Source organism: Hemiscyllium ocellatum, chromosome 23 (genome assembly GCF_020745735.1).
Source record: "Hemiscyllium ocellatum isolate sHemOce1 chromosome 23, sHemOce1.pat.X.cur, whole genome shotgun sequence".
NCBI classification, from domain to species: domain Eukaryota; kingdom Metazoa; phylum Chordata; class Chondrichthyes; order Orectolobiformes; family Hemiscylliidae; genus Hemiscyllium; species Hemiscyllium ocellatum.
The window spans coordinates 2347437-2367607 of record NC_083423.1 but is presented as its reverse complement, the minus strand read 5'-3'; the positions used below and the strand labels follow the sequence as shown (position 1 = coordinate 2367607).

General features: G+C 44.1%; 1 protein-coding gene across 4 annotated transcripts in view; it reads left to right on the top strand.

Moving 5' to 3' along the window:
• The window catches only part of sema3d (sema domain, immunoglobulin domain (Ig), short basic domain, secreted, (semaphorin) 3D), a 356167-nt gene that overhangs the window by 76813 nt on the left and 259183 nt on the right, over positions 1–20171 (top strand). For 3 of the 4 annotated variants that reach the window (XM_060842587.1, XM_060842584.1, XM_060842586.1), the window contains exon 2: positions 15120–15314. In XM_060842587.1, coding sequence (XP_060698570.1) covers positions 15152–15314 — 163 coding nt within the window. In that variant the 5' untranslated portion in view covers positions 15120–15151. Of the gene's footprint in view, positions 1–1193; positions 1334–15119; positions 15315–20171 lie in introns of those variants that run through there. The other variant, XM_060842585.1, reaches the window with a different exon arrangement.

Below are 20171 nucleotides of genomic sequence, written 5' to 3'. Positions count from 1 at the left end.
AAAAAGATCTTGTCTGTTTACCCTATCTATGCCCCTCATGATTTTATAAACCTCTATAACATCACCCCTCTGACAGTTTTTGAGACCATTCCAGTAAGTCCAATTCTGTATCAGATTCAGAGTTGGGATAGTCTGTCTGTGCTTGCATCCAGCAGCGACAGGGTTAGCTTTTAATCTGGTTCAGGGTGACATCAGTGGAAGGAAAGCATCCACTGCTTAGAAATTAGGGGCCACCCACTTAAAACTGAGATAAGGCAAACGCATTTCTCTCAGAGAGTGTCTTTGAAATGATTTTCCTGACAAGGTGGTGACACCTGAGTCTTTGAAGCTTGTTAAGGCAGTGTGAAGAGAGAGGATGAAGATTTATCAAGGGTAGGTGGGAACACGGATTCAAGTCTACCATTAGATCAACTATGATCTTATTAAATGGGGAGCAGACTTGATGGGCTGAATGGCCTACTTCTGTTCCTAATTGTATATATTGAATGGCCTCAGCGAAGACAGGTAAAGGACCATAATCCATGTGGTCAGGGTTCAAATTACATAATCCTGGAGCATGTGTGATTTGAACCTGGGTCTCCTGACTTAGAGGTATTGATGCTACCACTGCACCACAAATAACCAGAAATTAAACACATTACTTTGGCACACCCAGAGATGCCTTGAGGCATCACTTTTTGAACTACGCCATAGCAATTTTTTTACCTTTATTGTGCATCACTAAGTCAACTGTGTGTCTGAATCACTTACCACGCACAGCCTACCAAAGGTGGTGCACAAAACTGCATTCGACATTTGACCTGTGGCCTCACTAATGCCCTGTAGATATTTTCTAATCAATCTCTTCAGAGCTGTTATAACACAGCTCCTGATTGTGTAACACTCGAACCTGGATCTCCTTGCTCAGAGGTATGGACGATACTACAAGAGCCCCCAATATTGGAGGGTTTGTTTAGTTGTGAAATGCAGTACAGCAGAGCTGGGAGTCATTGGCTATGCAGGAGCAGGTGGAACTTGTTCAGGAGCTGACGTTAATCATATTGCCCTCTAGAGCTGTCCCAGTTGAGACTGACCAGCTCAGCAGAACCATGCCCCTTTCTCCTCTGTACAACCTAGCTCGTTACTACACAAACCCATGAGCCTTTGGTGAAACGCAACTTTTTCAGTGTGTTCTCGGCTGATAGGAGGGAGACTCACTGCCGGCTAGACTAGATACCTTTCAGTTTCCTCTGGAAAACTGGTGGAAGGATGCATTACCAGGAGCATAGCAAGCAACTGTGGAACTGCCCTGAACCCTGAGTGCCAGGCAACCAAACCCACCACAATTTGTCAAGTGAGTGGAAGAACCAACATTAACTCATTGCTATTTTAGAAATCAAGTTACTTTTTACCTAAACAACTTTATTTTCAACAGAAAGCTTATAACTGTATTCCGTTTGCATATCCATGGTCATGAAAATTGTCCTCTGGAATTTGAAAAATGATTAATTACTGAGAAACAGAAAAGCAAGATCTAAATGAAATGTTTTTTTAAAAATTATCCTGGATGTTATTTTTGATTTGTGTAAATGATGCGATTCTCGATTAGCTGCCAGTAGCAAATCTTCAACTAAAAACGAAAACTGATAAATGTAAGTGGATTCCTTTCACTCAGAAATATTTTGGAAAAAAACGGATGAAAATAGCATGGTAATTGATCAATGGGAATTATGTGACAACACCAGACTTTCCTGTTCTGAGTCAGTGGGCTTTGCACGATAAGGGTGTCCTTGTGTAACTGTTTTGTATTTGTTGCCAGACTTGTGTAAGTGTTGCTGCACATTTATGAACTTATCAGTTAGCAAATAAGAGCCATCATAACTGGCTGCATGTAAGCAGCTATTCTCCAGATAAGCTCAAGAGGCAGGAGTATAATGCCGCAAGGCTGGCCCTGGAAAGATAAGCCGCTGTTTAACTGGAGGAGGAGCTGACTGTTTCTGCTTTCAGCTTCAAGCTATACAAAGCATTGCTTCCGGAAATGTATTGAGAGTCTAAAACCACAGTCTTCAATAACAAGAATGGAATAATGCCTACACTATCTCCATTTGTTTCATGTAAAACACTAGCACTATTTCACAGGAATAAGAACAGCAAAAGGTGATATTTCGTTGAGGTTTTTAAGATAATGAGCAAAAGATGCTGGAGATAATTGTTCATTGAAATTGATTATTCAGTGACTGTGGTTAGTGAGTATTGAGTCCTTTGTCCAAGACAGAACCCCACTGGTTCTCACCTACCACCCCACCAACCTCCGTATACAGCGTATCATCCGCCGTCATTTCCGCCACCTCCAAACGGACCCCACCACCAGGGATATATTTCCCTCCCCTCCCCTATCAGCGTTCCGCAAAGACCACTCCCTTCGTGACTCCCTCGTCATGTCCACACCCCCCACCAACCCAACCTCCACTCCCGGCACCTTCCCCTGCAACCGCAGGAAATGTAAAACTTGAGCACACACCTCCTCCCTCACTTCCCTCCAAGGCCCCAAGGGATCCTTCCATATCCACCACAAGTTCACCCGTACCTCCACACACATCATCTATTGCATCCGCTGCACTCGATGTGGCCTCCTCTACATTGGGGAGACGGGCCGATTACTTGCGGAACGCTTCAGAGAATACCTCAGGGACGCCCGGACCAACCAACCCAACCACCCCGTGGCTCAACACTTTAACTCTCCCTCCCACTCCACCGAGGACATGCAGGTCCTTGGACTCCTCCACCGGCAAAACATAACAACACGACGGTTGGAGGAAGAACGCCTCATCTTCCGCCTGGGAACCCTCCAACCACAAGGGATGAACTCAGATTTCTCCAGTTTCCTCATTTCCCCTCCCCCCACCTTGTCTCAGTCGGTTCCCTCAACTCAGCACCGCCCTCCTAACCTGCAATCTTCTTCCTAACCTCTCCGCCCCCACCCCACTCCGGCCTATCACCCTCACCTTGACCTCCTTCCACCTATCACATCTCCATCGCCCCTCCCCCAAGTCCCTCCTCCCTACCTTTTATCTTAGCCTGCCTGGCACCCTCTCCTCATTCCTGATGAAGGGCTTATGCCCGAAACGTTGAATTTCCTATTCCTTGGATGCTGCCTAACCTGCTGTGCTTTAACCAGCAACACATTTTCAACTGTTATCTCCAGCATCTGCAGACCTCACTTTTTACCTGTCAAAATGCATAGTCCTATATCTGATCACTTTCCTTTCCATTGCAAGCATATAAGAAGGATAGTGAACAAGCTGTTTGGTATGCTTACCTTTATTGGTCAGAACATTGAGTATAGGAGTTGGGAGGTCATGTTGCGGCTGTACAGGGCATTGATTAGGCCACTGTTGGAACACGGTGTGCACTCAAGTCTCTCTCCTATAGGAAGGATGTTGTGAAATTTAAAAAGGTTCAGAAAAGATTTACAAGGTTGTTGCCAGGGTTGGAGGATTTGAGCTATAGGGAGAGGCTGAACAGGCTGGGGCTGTTTTCCCTAGCGTGTCAGAGGCTGATGGGTGACCATCTAGAGGTTTATAAAATCATGAGGGGCATGGATGGGATAAATAGACAAAGTCTTTTCCCTGGGTGGATGAGTCCAGAGCTAGAGGGCATAGGCTTAGGGTGAGAGGGGAAAGATATAAATGGAACCAAGGAGCAACTTTTTCACACAGACAGTGGTGCGTCTATAGAATGAGCTGCCAGACGAAATGGTGGAAGCTAATATGGTTACTGCATTTAAAAGACATATGGATAGGAAGGGTTTGGAGGGATATGGGCCAAATGTTGGCAAATGGGACGAGATTAACTTAGGATATCTGGTTGGCATGGATGAGTTGGACGGAAGGATCTGTTTCTGTGCTGTACATCCCTTTGATTCTATAACTAAGAAGGGATCTTCTGATGTAGTTGTAGTGTTCCAGGTTCAAGTCTCACCTGTTCCTGAGATATGAAATAACACCATTGAACAGGTTGATTAGAACATATCGACAATGCAATGGATTAATAACCGAATCAAGATATTGGTGCATTTGGCTGTTCCTCACTGAATTTCTACCCTGCATCAATATCTTCTAATGAGATCAGAAATAAAAACCACTGATATTTTAATTTGTAAGTTATTGCAGAGCTTTGATGGGAGTCATTTTTCTTCATGCAAATGATTTGTAATGTTATTGTATCAGACATTAGCTTTCTATCTTTATGCTCAGGTCAAACAGACTATTTAATAATCTCATACACAGTGACATGCCTATAGTTTTAATAATACGATTGAGCATTTTAAAATGAATATTTATTGGCAAAAGTTATCAGTATTTTATCATAATGGCCATTAACATTTAACTGAAGTGGTTGGTATAGGTGATAGCCTAATGGTCTGATTGCTGCATTTATTAATCCAGAGACTCGTGTAATGTTCTGAGGATCTGGGTTCAAATCCCACCAAGGCAGATAAAAATCTGGAATTAAGAATCTAATGATGACCACGTATCGATTGTCAAGAAAATCCCAGGGACCGAAACGGCCATCCTTACCTGGTTGGGCCTACATGTAACTCCAGACATGCAACAATTTGGTTGACTCTTAACTACCCTATGGGCAATAAATGCTGGTCCAACCAGTGATGCCCTTAAGCTGTGAATTTTTTAAAAAAGATTTTTCATTATCTCCTCTTTAATTATGTTTTTTTTGTGGAGTTTAGATCACCTTGCATATGGAGGCAATTCAGGGAAGATTTACTGAACTGATTCCTGGGATGAAGGGGTTGTCATATGAGGAATACTTGAGAAAATTAGGCCCATAGCCAGTAAAGTCTAAAAGAATAAAAAGTAGTCTTCTTGAAAGGAATAAGATTCTGAGCGGACTTGACCAGAAAGATGCTGAGAGAAGGCTCCTCTCATTGGGGAATCTGGTGCTAGAGGACACAGTTTAAAAAGAGATCTCCCATTTCAGACTGGGAAAAAGAATACCTTTTTTTCCCTGAGGGTAAGGGCAGTGGGGGAATGGTGTCGTTAGCATTTGGAACACTCTTCCCCCTCAGTGACCAATGGAGTCTGGGTTATTGAATATTCAAGGGTGAGTTAGAAAGATCATCAATAGTTTTTATTTTAGATTGATAAGGGATCAAGGGTGAGAGGGAATATTAGATCATCTACAGTCTTACTGAATAATGAAAAAGGCTTTAATAGAACAAATGGCCCACTCTTGCTCCCATTTCTTATGTGTTATTATCACCACATTTTCGGAGTAATTTCCATGCAGTCCTGTTCTATATTTTATCCCAAATACTCCAGTTTTAGAAACCTGCAAAAATACAACAAACATTTAAAGTAATAATAGTAAAATATTCTTGACGTTCTCAACACTTGGTAATATTATATAGATATTTGAAAATGCCGTGATCCCAGCTGATGATATAACTGGACATGTAAAATCTCAGAATGAAAAAGGGTTTTTCTTTTAGTCACCCCAGTGGTCCATCACTGAAACATAGTCAGACCAGACTAAAGCATCTATGTAATAAGAGAATAAGCTTCATTGACAAAAGATGGAAAATAAACCAAAACTATTTAAATGTAGAATATAGTTTGAAAAGTTTTAAGATGTGAACCAAAATCTCATTCTGTTTCTAACACTATCCATTACGGATACTGACATCCAGTGAAATTGATATCAAATCTTTAAAGGTGATTTAATTAATTCCGTGCCCAGTGTTTTCCTGTGAACTGTGCAGTCTTCTTGTGTGAATATTTACAAAACTGAGAGTTCATACTTTCTCAGCTTCTAATAACATGGACATTATGAACCAAGCAGTCCTGGTTTGGGGCTTACACAAATTAATCCTTACATTGAGGTAACTGTGCTTTCTCTTAAACTAGGATTTGTTCCTGTCCCTAGTCAGGTCTCCTGTGAAGACCCCTAAAAGCTTTTAATCTCAAGATTTTTGAAACTAAAATCTATTTGTGATTATTCGGAACCAGTGACCACCAATGTTTCCCCACAAGTCATAAATCACTGCAGTTAAAAACATAATTTTCCATTAACACTCCAGTGGTTCCCTGCTCTTTACACATGTTGGATTAGATTATGATCATACAGAACAGTATGACCTAGTTATTTTTAAAGTAATTCTTTGTAAAGGTAACCACCACCCATATGCCACTATATTAAAATCCAAGTTTTAAAAATAATATTTATGTATGAAATCTTTCTTAACCATAAGAAATATGATTGTTAATATTTTTACTTTAAACTGTCCCAATTTTGTAATAAGAACCATTAGACAGGTACTGATAATCTCAAAGTCTTTTGCATCAGTGAAAGATCCACTGAAAACTGCCCCAAGAGGGATGTGTTTTGAAGATCTGGGGGTTAATTAACTCTGGACAGCTGGTTTGTGGTGCAGGGTTCAATTCCTGCATTGGCTGAGGTCACCATGAAGGTCTCTCCTTCTTGACCTGAATGAATGAATGATTTATTGTCACCTATAATTGGGCAATGCAGTGAAAAGTGTTCTGTCATCACAATCTGACGCCATTTTGAGATATAAAAGAAGAAAAAGAAACTACTTAAATAGAGTTTATCTTCATTGGCTGTAGTCCCAAACATGACTCCAAGATTTCTGCGAGGTCCCTGCTGCCACCTGCCGCAGCCAGGGGTCCCCGCTCTGGGCCTACTATAGCCAGGAGTCCCCGCTCCATCCCTACCACAGCCAGGAGTCCCTGCACTGCCCCTACCACAGCCAGGAGTCCCCGCTCCATCCCTACCACAGCCAGGAGTCCCCGCTCCATCCCTACCACAGCCAGGAGTCCCTGCACTGCCCCTACCACAGCCAGGAGTCCCCGCACCATCCCTACCACAGCCAGGAGTCCCTGCACTGCCCCTACCACAGCCAGGAGTCCCCGCTCCATCCCTACCACAGCCAGGAGTCCCCGCTCCATCCCTACCACAGCCAGGAGTCCCTGCACTGCCCCTACCACAGCCAGGAGTCCCCGCTCCATCCCTACCACAGCCAGGAGTCCCCGCTCCATCCCTACCACAGCCAGGGGTCCCTGCACTGCCCCTACCACAGCCAGGAGGCCCTGCACCATCCCTACCACAGCCAGGAGTCCCCGCACCATCCCTACCACAGCCAGGAGTCCCTGCACTGTCTCTACTACAGCCAGGAGTCCCCGCTCCATCCCTACCACAGCCAGGAGTCCCCGCTCCATCCCTACCACAGCCAGGGGTCCCTGCACTGCCCCTACCACAGCCAGGAGGCCCTGCACCATCCCTACCACAGCCGGGAGTCCCCGCACCATCCCTACCACAGCCAGGAGGCCCTACACCATCCCTACCACAGCCAGGAGTCCCCGCTCCATCCCTACCACAGCCAGGAGGCCCTGCACTGTCCCTAACACAGCCAGGAGTCCCCGCTCCATCCCTACTACAGGCAGGAGTCCCCGCTCTGGGCCTACCGCAGCCAAAGGACTCTGCTTTGGGCCTACAGCAGTCAGAGGTCCCGCCCTGGGCCTACTACAGCCAGGAGTCCCTGCACCATCCCTACCGCAGCTAGGAGTCCCCGCTCCATCCCTACCACAGCCAGGAGTCCCCGCTCCATCCCTACCACAGCCAGGAGTCCCCGCTCCATCCCTACCGCAGCCAGGAGTCCCCGCTCCATCCCTACCGCAGCCAGGAGGCCCTGCACCGTCCCTACCACAGCCAGGAGTCCCTGCTCCCAGCCTGCCACAGCCAGGGGTCCCCGTTCCATCCCTACCACAGCCAGGAGGCCCTGCACCATCCCTACCACAGCCAGAAGTCCCTGCTCCCAGCCTGCCGCAGCCAGGGGTCCCCGCTCCATCCCTACCACAGCCAGGAGTCCCCGCTCCATCCCTACTGCAGGCAGGAGTCCCCGCTCTGGGCCTACCGCAGCCAAAGGTCCCTGCTTTGGGCCTACTGCAGCCAGGGGCCCCAGCTCTGGACCTACAGCAGTCAGAGGTCCTGCCCTGGGCCTACTGCAGCCAGGGGTCCCCGATCTGGGCCTACCACAGTCAGGAGTCCCCACTCTGGGCCTACTATCGCCAGGGGTCCCTGCTCTGAGCCTACCACAGGCAGGGGTCCCTGCTCTGGGCCTACCATAACCAGAGGTCCCTGCTCTGGGCCTAGCGCAGCCAGGGGTCCCTGTTCTAGGCCTACCATAGCCAGGGGTCTCCCTCTAGGCCTACTGCAGCCAGGGGTCCCCGTTCTGAGTCTATTGCAGTCAGGAGTCCCTACCACAGCCAGGGGTCCCTGCTCTGAGCCTATTGCAGTCAGGAGTCCCGCTCTGGGCCTACCACAGTCAGGGGTCCCTGCTCTCCCATCGCTGCAGCAGACACCCTACTGCCATTCAAGGAGTCCATGCATTGGGAGTCACCGCCAATAATGCTCTGGCCTCCCTGCGATATCAATAAGGTGGAGAAATAAAACAAAAGAAAGACAAAAAGGAAAGAGAGGAAAAGAATACAGCCAGCCTGGAGTGAATGGGCTCAGCCTGAACATTACCCACGATGTCAGTGCTGCCACCTTTAACTTGGACCAACCTCTCCCTTCCCTGAGCCATGGTGACCCTCAGGTTACACCAGTCCTAGTTGTCGCTCTCTAATAAGAAAGAAGCCCAAATTCCAGTAGAACAGTGATAACTTTACTTTTTATTTTAAAGATCAACAGTGAATCAGTGAACAGTTCATTAACTTTCAGCATTTGAATTTTTGTCACAGTACATTTTGTGTAGTCAATAGATTGATTGCAATACGACTTGAACTGAACATATATCTGTTAGTGGTGTGTTCTGTGTGTACAATATCATTATTACATTTCATTTTATCACGGTCAGTGACTGCCTAAAACACAAACAGCTTTGAAAGTGATCTTTTAATGTTACCAGTTATTTAATGTTTCACTGTGATTATTTGTAAGAAAATTCAGGGGAATCACAAGGTCTGTCTTCGTGATCACAGCGATGCCTTTATTGCACATCTGTTCAGCTTTAATGAAGTGCTTCATCCTGTCTGGTCATAAATAGCTTCCGATTGCTGAAACCAGGAGATTTGTGAAGATCAGTGGAGAGGCACAATCCCACAGAGCTGCCCAGTACATTCAGAGGATGTAGGATTGTGTTAAAGAAGAGATTATTGGGAATGTGTGGAAGTTTAACATAATATCTTTTAAACTGGATTTCCAGGAAAACCCATGTCACCGAAATGCCAAGTATCACAGTTTTGAGTAACTGTCAATCCTTGTGATATTAATGTTATCAATGTTAAGTTGTACTGTAGAAGTTTAAGAAGCATAGTTTGTTTATTGCATTATTAGTTCAGGAATTTCAATTTCAACTTTTGATGAAACTGAAATAAATGCCACTCAGTAATTTACCAATTTGGTCATCTCGTTTGATGTCACTGTAGGCATGGAAATGGACAAGGGACTTTTGAAAACAACACAAACAGCAAACAAGTGTGGAGCAACGGCAGTCTTAGAGCACAGTTTAAAATCAAAGTGTACAAAAGCATAGAGCTCACCAGGCTTCTGTATGGTGGCATCATTTACCACCGTGCCCCTCTCCCTCCCCCTCCCCACCCCAGCGCACTTTCACTACCACTGTGTCCTCAACAGCAGTACCTGGCAGGATGGAGACATGACCACAGGTCCTGGGAACAGCGGGCAATACCAACATCGAGACCAGGCTCCTGCACAGACAACTGCAATGCCCGTACAAGCTGCCATCGTCTGTCCAAGATCGTGTCTTACAGAGAGTTAATGACTGGTAAATGGAACAAAGGGGTATGATGCAAATATTTCAGGGCCTGCTGAAGACATTGCTCTCTGTACACCACATGGACTATCACCGTATGGACTGTCACCACGTGGACTGTCACCATATGGACTATCACCACATGGACTGTCACCATATGGACTGTCACCACGTGGACTGTCACCACGTGGACTGTCACCATATGGACTATCACCACATGGACTGTCACCACATGGACTGTCACCATATGGACTATCACCACATGGACTATCACCACATGGACTGTCACCACGTGGACAGTCACCACATGGACTGTCACCATATGGACTATCACCACATGGACTGTCACCACATGGACTGTCACCACGTGGACTGTCACCACATGGACTGTCACCATATGGACTATCACCACATGGACTGTCACCACATGGACTGTCACCACGTGGACTGTCACCACATGGACTGTCACCATATGGACTATCACCACATGGACTGTCACCACATGGACTGTCACCACATGGACTGTCACCATATAGACTGTCACCATATGGACTATGACCACATGGACTGTCACCACATGGACTATCACCACATGGACTGTCACCATATGGACTGTCACCACATGGACTGTCACCACGTGGACTGTCACCACGTGGACTATCACCACATGGACTGTCACCACGTGGACTGTCACCATATGGACTGTCATCATATGGACTGTCACCATGTGGACTGTCACCACGTGGACTGTCACCACGTGGACTGTCACCATATGGACTATCACCATATGGTCTGTCACTACATGGTCTGTCACTACATGGTCTGTCACCACATGGACTGTCACCATATGGACTATCACCACATGGCCTGTCACCACGTGGACTGTCACCACATGGCCTGTCACCAGTAGGAAACACAGCTCAGTCATCCCAATGCTTTGAGATGCTCCATTGGGACAGCTCCATTCACCTTCGATACTGGACAGAGTGCCAGCACCATTGAGAAAAGGAGGAGATGGAGCAATCCCAGACATTGTTTACACCTTCATCTTTACCCTCACTTGCTGTTGGAGAGTCTGACTGACATGGATAGGCCTGGCCAGACAGCAGTCAGTCTGCAAACAACTTTCCTAAAGTCCTAAGTGTGAAGAAATGTCGAGAGACTTCAACAACTTATCACACTGAGTCTGTAAAATAGAAATGTGCAGCTCCTTCTCTGGCCTCTTGTTCATTAACCCCCCCCTCACCCCCACCCCCACCCCTACCCCACCCCTACCCCACCACTGGTGGGTCTACTTTCAGCTGCCTAGGCCTGAGCTCGGGAATCTCTTTCAGTTCCCACCTTTAAGATGCTGATTGAATATTATCTCCTTTGTCCAGGTGTTTGGGCACTTATCCTAATGGCTGCATTGTGAACAATGTTTGTCTGATGAATACTCACCTGAAGTACTTTGGGAGTTTTACTGTGATCAAGGTGCTATGTATATGAAAATAATTGGACTCAAGATAGAGGGGATAGAAGTGGGGAGTCATTTTCAACAAAATCATTGAGTGTGTTTGTGAGTGTGTGTTTGTGTGTGTGTGCGAATGTGTGTGTGTGGCCCTGGCTCAGTTGGTGTTGGAGTAAAATGTTGTATTAGGGTGCTTTAAGAGCTGGGTAGTTTCCCATGGGTGCTGCATTCCCAGTGGTGTCACCTTCATTTAGTTGAGATGTTAAACCAAGGTTGTAGCTGTATTATCCTGATGATGATGTGATCATGTTGGCAGCAGCAATGAGAAAAAGCAAGGAGTTCTCCTGGTCACCTTGTCAATGTTCCCTTTAACTAACTTTAACCCGAAAGACACAGACCAACTTTACACCCAGCTAATGGGCTATAGCTCACAACTCAATACAGAGTAACCTCTCTTCCCCGAAGGACACAAGCAGGGAGTATTTCATTCGGTTAATCAAATTCCGGATAATCGAATGCTGGATAACATAGTTTAGCCAAGCATCAGGACCTTGCGAGCTTGTTTGGATAATCTGAAATTTGGAAAATTGAATGCTAGATAATCGAGGTGCCTCTGTATTAGAATGTGTGTTATTGTTACATGTGCTCATATGAGTGCAGTGCAAAGTTTGTAACTCCCCAGTAACTGAGCCATTTTCAGTAGAATGGCCTGCCAGTACACGATCTGAGGAATAAATTACAAATATAAAGCAATAAAACGTTCATCATTACAGTCCTTCAATCTTGCACAGTCCCGTCCCCCTGTCTGCACTGACCTCTCCCCCTGTCCGCACCAACCTCTCCCCCTGTCCGCACCGACCTCTCCCCGTGTCTGCACTGACCTGTCGCCCGGTCCACACTGACCTCTCCCCAAGTCTACACTGACCTCAGCTTGGCACTGCCTTTCTCGCCAATGCCATAGACGTTGGGGAACCTCAGTCTCTGTCATGTTTGCTCGCTCTCCTCCTGGTATTTGATATTTGGGGAAGTGATCAAGAAAACAAATGGTGGTGGGATTGCTGTGTTAATGAAGGATGACAGTGGTACCATAGTGAGAAGGCAGGTCAGGCCTGGGTGAAAATCTCATTTGTAAAATAGCACCTCAGTCAGTGCAGCATGCCCCTTGTACTGCTCTGAAATGTCAGTCTTGTGCTTATTTCTTTGAAGTGTGATTGAATCCATGTCCCTTCTGCTGAAAAATAGGCTGGTGTTGAGTCACAGCTGATAATACTGGCTCGATAAAACCTTCAGGCAGGGCTTTTGGAGACGAGTTGATGTATTTTCATATTTTCCTTTGTATTTTTTATAGCTATGTCTGCCTTACTCTCCTGCTCAGAAGGTTGAGATATGGTTCCACCTTCACCAAGTGGAAATTGTCCATGTCTAAATCCACACTGCTGATTGAATGTACTACTGCCCCTGGTGCATTAGTGAGGAATAAGAGAGACCATGCAGCTATCTGGTGCAGGGCAGATACATCACTTTTGCTCCTTGGATGCTGCCTGGCCTGCTGTGCTTTTCCAGCACCACTCTGATCTAGACTCTGGTTTCCAGCATTTGCCGTCCTTGTTTTTACCGAGATACATCACTTTTGACCTGGTTCTCTTCCTGAGCTCAAAGGAGATTCTCCATTGCTAAAGTCACCACAATGAGGTTTTCTTTATCTTCTGTTCTTCTCAACAATTCTTTATTTCTACAAAGATCAACTCTATTCAGCAAGAACATAGCTGTGGCATCCCTTCTAGATTCATAGGATTATACCACACAGAAAAGGCCTTTTGACAGATTGAGTCTGTCCCGCCATGATTACTGAGAGAATTCCCACTGTCCCGTTCTGGGAATATGTCGTTGAATGTTACGACCCTTCAAGTCCTCATCCAATTATTTTTGAAAGGTTGTAAAGTTTCTTGTCTCAACTTCCTCAATGAAATGTGCCTTTAAGAGGGAGTTGTTCTGTTTTGTTTCTCTTGAAGGTGGAAGTTGTATACATGGTGCTGAGGTGTCTGCTCCATGGAAAGCAGAGGAAATAAACTCATTTTTAAAAAGCAAAATTAGTTAAAAGAAGCATGAGTGGTTTGAGTTGTGCTCACACAGCTATAGGGTTTTTTTTTGCTTTCAGAGGTTGCGGTTGGGCTATTGGAGTTGAAGCTGCAAGATACAGCTCTCTCTCTCATCGTGAATGTCGTGAGGTCAGCCAGGTGGACCTCATAGGAGTTCCCTGATTGGGGCTGTTAGTCTGCTTCAATCATGATCCCTGGCTGACAGATAGAAACAGGAGTGTCAGATATCCGGTTCACTCTGAGAGCTGGCTCTGAGGGAGCTGGCTCAGTGTCAAGGATTCTCCCTGTGTAAATAAAGGGTGTGTAGTTGACAGGATAACGGACTCTGTGGAGTTATTGCGTTTCTGCTGCTGCAAAACATTGAGTTCTCTCTCTGTCTCTCTCGTTCTCTCTCTCTGTCTGTCTGTCTGTCTGTCTCTCTCTCTCTCTCTATCTGTCTCTCTCCCTCTTTCTGTCTCTCTTTCTCCCCCTCTCTGTCTCTTTCTCTCTCTGTGCTGCTGCTCAATCCATTCTGTCAGCGTTCCTTCACTCGGAATGGAAAAGATACTCAAGTGAGAAAAATCAGTTTTGGTAAATTTGCCTTTGTCAATTTTGAAATGATATGCTGAACATTTCAGCTGCATGACACTATAATTGTTTGCTATAAATTCTGTGTCTTATGGTCCTGCTCCACAATCACCTGATGAAGGAGCGACGCTCCGAAAGCTTGTGCTTCCAGTTAAACCTGTTGGACTATAACCTGGTGTTGTGTGATTTTTAACTTTGACCAATATTGATATCATCTGTAAACTTACTAACCATGCCTTCTATATTCTTATTCAAATCATTTATATAAATGACAAACTAGTTTTCACTTAACTTTACAATTCTTGTGTTTTGTACATTGGCAGTGCCCATTATAATGCTCTCTTTGCAAACTAAAATTATGTTCATTTTTCTGAAGCCTGCCCGGTTTTAACCCTCACAACTGTACTGCAGCTGGTTCAATATCTTATCTTGCTCCCATGCTGACCTTTCCATTGTGGACCTATATGATATCCCGACGAATCTCAACAAAAGCTGGAGGGACCTCATTTTCCATGTTGGCACCTCACAGCCTTTAGGATGCAGTATTGAGTTCGACAATATCAAAGCAAGTCCCCTGTTCTCTGCCTGACATCCCCCAGCACCTCTCCCCCTCCCCCCGTCCCTACCACCCTCCTAGCCTTATTAACTCTGATGTTAGCGGAGTGGATCCATTTTCGCCTTGCCATATCTATCATTTACAGCCATCCTTTACACCCTCCCTGGGTCTTTTGCACTCTCACCATCTATTCCACTTGCTCCCTCCTATCCCTCTGTCAACAGCATCAAAACCATCAATTTCCACCCTCTTCCACTTCTGTGGAAGTCATATGAGACTGGAAATGATAACACTTCCTCTCTGTATAGATGTTGTCAGATCTGCTGAGTTTCTCCAGCAATTTCTGTTTTCTTTACCTCAGCTGGGACCAATTAATGCAGCAAAAATCAAAGATTCAATTGTGAATTTTCTACTCAGCGTACTTAAGCATGAGACTTCATGCAGGTAATTATTGTGCTATCGGGATGCATGATTGAATATGTTCTTTATTTAAGTTAATTATTTTGTTTCTATTTGTTTTAACATATTCCCTAAAAAAAATGTTTAAAACAGACTTGACATCATTGATCTTAGAGCTTGATTTCCAGTTTTTCATGTCTGGGGTTGTGGTTGTGTTTTTTTTAACCTTTGTAAATTTTGTTTCCCTTGTTACAGACCTTGAATTGGCACAAGAAACTTTATTGTTGATGATGCAGCCGGTGACAGAAGCAATGCAGAAATCTCCAAGAAATCAAACTCCGAAACCACTTCAAACATGTCGGTTGCTATGGAGCTTCATTTTACTATTAATTATTCCACTTGCGGAAACGTGGAAACAGAATCTTCCGAGACTCAAGCTTTTTCATAAAGGTAACAAGTGGAAAGAGACTATTGACATGTCAGTCCTAGAGAGAAAAGAACCTTTGAGACGATATTGTCTGAATGTTTTAGTTTGTTTTGGATACTGAATGCAAGAGCTCCCTGCTGGTATTCACCCAGTATTAAAGGTGATGTGTTTATTGGCCAACTTTAGCACAGGATGTTTCTGAAAGTTTAGATGGCCTGAGGGTTATTTATAGTTGTATTTTCAAAGGGATGTCAATGGAAAGGTCCTCACTGATGTGTTTGTCAGAGAGCCATTCAGTACATTGCTGGATTGTGTTTAATTGCCATTGCGTCACGTAAAGAAACAATGAACTTTAGTTCTCTCTTTAATGCAGCATTTATATGACAGCAAAATGCCAAGCAGCAGCCACACTACCTTGGCACCAGAGCTAATATGACTCAGGTGGCAGACAACCAACTGGAATCTTTGATTCTTATTGCTGCTGGCCAGCACTGTTATTTTCTGTGTCTGAGTTACATTGTGGTTAAATTAGTATCCTGCAAATGAAAAGCACATTGAAAGAACACCTCGACAGTGCAAGTCATTCCTCAACTCATTACCTTTATTTCACTCTCCCACTGAAATTGCAACAACAGCTTACAATTACACGATGACTTTAATAGATATGTATGTGCCACGTGATTTACTGGAGGGTAAATTAAAGATAATTTGACATAGACTGGATGACCAAAGGTTTGATGAAAGGAGTTAGGTTTGGCGGTGGCAGCCTCCCATCCTGAGAGAATGGTTTATGTTGTGTTGGTCAACTCTGTGTTCCCTATTGTCCGTTGTGGCTCAGGAACTTTGCTATGTCCTAGTAATCCCGGCCGGGTCTGGCTGTACAGGTAGTGGGTTGAGAACTTGGACAGTTTGCTGACTTTTCCCTGGGCTCTTCTCAGTTGGCTGTTCCATTTTGGATTTTGATCACCTCTTCCATCTATAGATGGAAACAAACAAAAACAGAAACTGCTGGAGAAACTCAGCAGGTCTGGCAACATCCGTGGACAGAGAAACCAAGTTAATATTTCAAGTTCAGTGACCTTTCTTCAAAGTTCTGCTGAGCTTCTCCAGCTTATTTTGTTTTTGCTTGTTTCAGATTCCAGCATCCACAGTTTTTTGTTGTATTTCCCCAATTAAAGAGGTCATGGGGAATAATAACTGTCTCCCAATTCTCAGTGTCACCATCATGACATCACAGATGATCATTGAAGGGGAGGTCTGGATCAGTTCATTACACTGAAGGTCTTTGGGTTAATGATAATGGTGTATCCAATTGTGACAATACTACTTCTTTAACAAGGTTACTATGTCCTTAGTTTTTTGTTCAAGGGTCCTGAAGACAGAGATGCTGAAATGTTTGAACTAGCTACATTAACAATGACTAACAGATACTGCCTCAGTCGACAATCAGAAAAGGCTTTCAGTTTTTTTTTAAGCATGTGAAAATGAAAGGGAGTGTCCAGTTCAGGGATTTTTCTAGTTTTGGTTTAGTCTTAGCTGGGAGCCCAAAGAAACAGTTCCATGCTGATCCTCTCTCTTTCTCCTGTAAGAACCTGTGTTTGAATTTATCTTTTTGCCGAGGGGTGTGTCTATGGGATGCTGCAGGAAATCTGAAACACTCTTTGTAGAGTTGCGTTTTTGTGTCGGTTGGCTTTTCAAATAGTTGTGTTATTCTAAATTCAATTTTTTATCGTTCGTGTGTAAATAAATTCTGTTTTGTTTAAAACTGAATGGTTTGACCAGCTGCATTGCTCCTGGAATATCCACTTTACACCTGCTTAAAACAACTCAAAAAGTTAAGGTCTGGTCTACCCTCTTAAAATGTTTTGAGGGGGTCTGGCCTGGTCCTTAACAAATTAATCTCGGTGTAGGGACAACTGTTATGAAGGTGCTTCATATTTAATCATTTTGGTGGATTGAGTGTGAAGGAGAGTGACAATGTTTGAATTGATTTCTCTTTGAGATCAATGAAAAGACATTGGTCCTTGCTCTTCTGAAAGCAAGGCATTTCTTGGAAAGCATTATGGTTGCAGTTCATTGTTGATTTTGCTTGAGTGAACTCACTTCAGTGAAAACACTGCCAGTTTAATGGCTGTTCTGTTTGAACAGTGTTTGCAGGAATGCAGTTTGTGTTTGGATCTGCAGTTGGTGGGGTGGAGGTGGGGGAAAGCCTGCTACAGAACAAGCTGCTCAGCTGGTGTCTCCTTATTGGAAACCCTGCTGGTGTGAGAACAGAGTCCAACCCAGATTTTCTCCTGAATGTGTGCATATGTGTAGATAGGTAAATTTAAAAAAATTTTTACAAGTTCTATGTGTGTTAAGCAATTCTGCATCTTCATTAAACTGTTTTTGTTTGATAAGTCAATAATTGCATCTGTTAAAGAAATCTTCTGATGAACTCTAAAACTATTCAGGAAAGCATACGATTGGCTTTAATGGTACTTGGGTATAATATCTCTGTAGTCGAATGACAGGACTGACAGAGCACTCCTCCCATCTTAGTTGTGAGCAGTTTAAAAAAAGAGAGAGAGAAGAAAAGAAAGATGTTTAGACAGGATATTCCAAATTTTTGGCACCAACTGCCAATGAGGAGCAAAAATCTGGGATTAGGATCCAAGAGGCAAGAACTGAGGGAATGAAGAGATCTTGGAGAACTGCTATTTTCCAAAAACAGGACAAACTACAGAACTGAAGGAACAGCCAAATGTAAAGAAAGTAGAATTGTTTGTCCATAAGCAGTTCCTCAGTGTACATTTAACTTAAAGTAATCAAACATCTTTGAATATTTATAATTGCATCACACCAAGAAATGCTTATTAATAATTATGGGTCTAAGTTTCTAAACTTCCTTCACCATGTTCAAGTGGCAAACTGTGATTCAATATTAATCAACTGCTGTAACTTACACTGATGCAGCAGCTCCAACAACACTCAAGGAGCTCAACACCAGCCAGGATATCCGCTTGATTGGCATCACGTCCACAAGCATCCACTCCTTCCCCACTAATGCTTAGTAGCAGCAGTGTGCACCATCCTCAAGATACAGTGCAGAAATTCAGCAAAGATCCTCAGACAGCACCCATGACCACTTCCATCTAGAAGAACAAGGGCAACAGATACATGGGAACACCAACCCCTGCAGGTTCCCCTCCACGCCACTCACCATTAGTAATATATACCAGTCCCTATGGCAATGGAAAGTAGAATTCAAGAAGGTGTGGCACAGTGGCTTAGTGGTTAGCATTACTGCCTCATCGCGCCAGGGACCCAGGTTCGATTCCATCCTTGGGCGACTGTCTATTTGGAGTTTGCACATTCTCTTCATATCTGCATGGGTTTCCTCCGGGTGCTCCGGTTTCCTCCCACAATCCAAAGATGTGCAGGTCAGGTGAATTGGCCATTCTAAATAGCCCATAGTGTTAGGTGCATTAGTCAGAGGGAAATGGGTCTGGGTGGGTTACCCTTCAGAGGGTCAGTGTGGACTTGTTGGGCTGAAGGGCCTGTTTCCACACTGTAGGGAATCTAAAGGCAGCTCACTAACACCTTCTCTAGGACAATTAGAGATGGATAATAAATGCTGGCTGACTAATGACACTCATGTTCCGTGAGTGAATAAATAAAACCCTTCATGATAATGAAACATTGCAAGTTGCTTAACTGGAACATTGTAAATTAAGTATGATACTGGCCACAGAAGGAGTTTGAGATCAAATGGAAACGTTTGGTTCAATAGTGTTAGGTCCATTAGTCAGAGGGAAGTGGGTCTAGGTGGGTTACTCTTCGGAGGGTTGGTGTGGACTTGTTGGGCTGAAGGGCCTGTTTCCACACTGTAGGGAATCTAATGTAATCTAATCCAAAAGATTCAAGGGTGTTTTAATCTTCTTCCCCTGAGATTATGAACATGTAGTGTAATTGAATTTACATTTATTATGGAAGACACTGAGATAATTATTCCCAACTGTTAATAATACAATTGGAATCATAAAATATTCAGGCATAACATTTGAAAACTTTATCCAGCAATTCTGTGTTAGTGTTGTCTTTCCAAATGCAACTGATGTCATTATGCTCACTTGGTTACTTTCGTCAATAAATTGGATTATCATATGGACTGGAACAGTTCAAAAGGTAGTTCATCACCACCTTCTCAAGGGCAATTCAGGTCAGGCAGTAAAAATGTTTGCCAGCAGCCACGCCCATGTCCTGCGAGTGATTAGCAAAACTAGATACTTATAATGCTACTTGCGTTAATGGGTTAAAAGTTACAAAATGTTAAATATTTTGTAAAGAAAACTAATCTGTTCTTAAAATGGAAACAAAGAGTCTTACAAAATGGATTGTAGGATCCTTATGGATTTAGCTGATGTTGGAAACAGATTTTATTTGGTAAGAATCACAGTAATCACAGTCCTTTAAAATTCCATGAACGTTTCCAAGAGTAAGCAGAAGCACATTGACAGTGACTTTCCTGGAGGTGGGGAGAACCTTTTTTGTATTTCAGTGAAACCATGACGTAATGAGAGCTGAGACAGTTCAACGTTACTGAGCTCAATGAGAAAAAGTAATGGACTGTCCTGAGCTCCAGACCTGGGCTAACTCAGCAGCTAATATGAAGCAGAATTTGGCAGCACCCATTTTAAAAGTATTGAACTGTATAAAAATTATTTGTGAAAGGTTTCAATAGAATCATCTTAAACAGTAATGAGACAGAGGGAGGTATCCTCGACTGCTGTAATGAGCCAGGGTACAAATAGTCACAACTTGCAGTGCTGTAAAAGGGAACTAAAGTAGCCTGCACTCAGCCATAGAACCTGTTCTGCCCAGATAACCGGTAGGAGCAA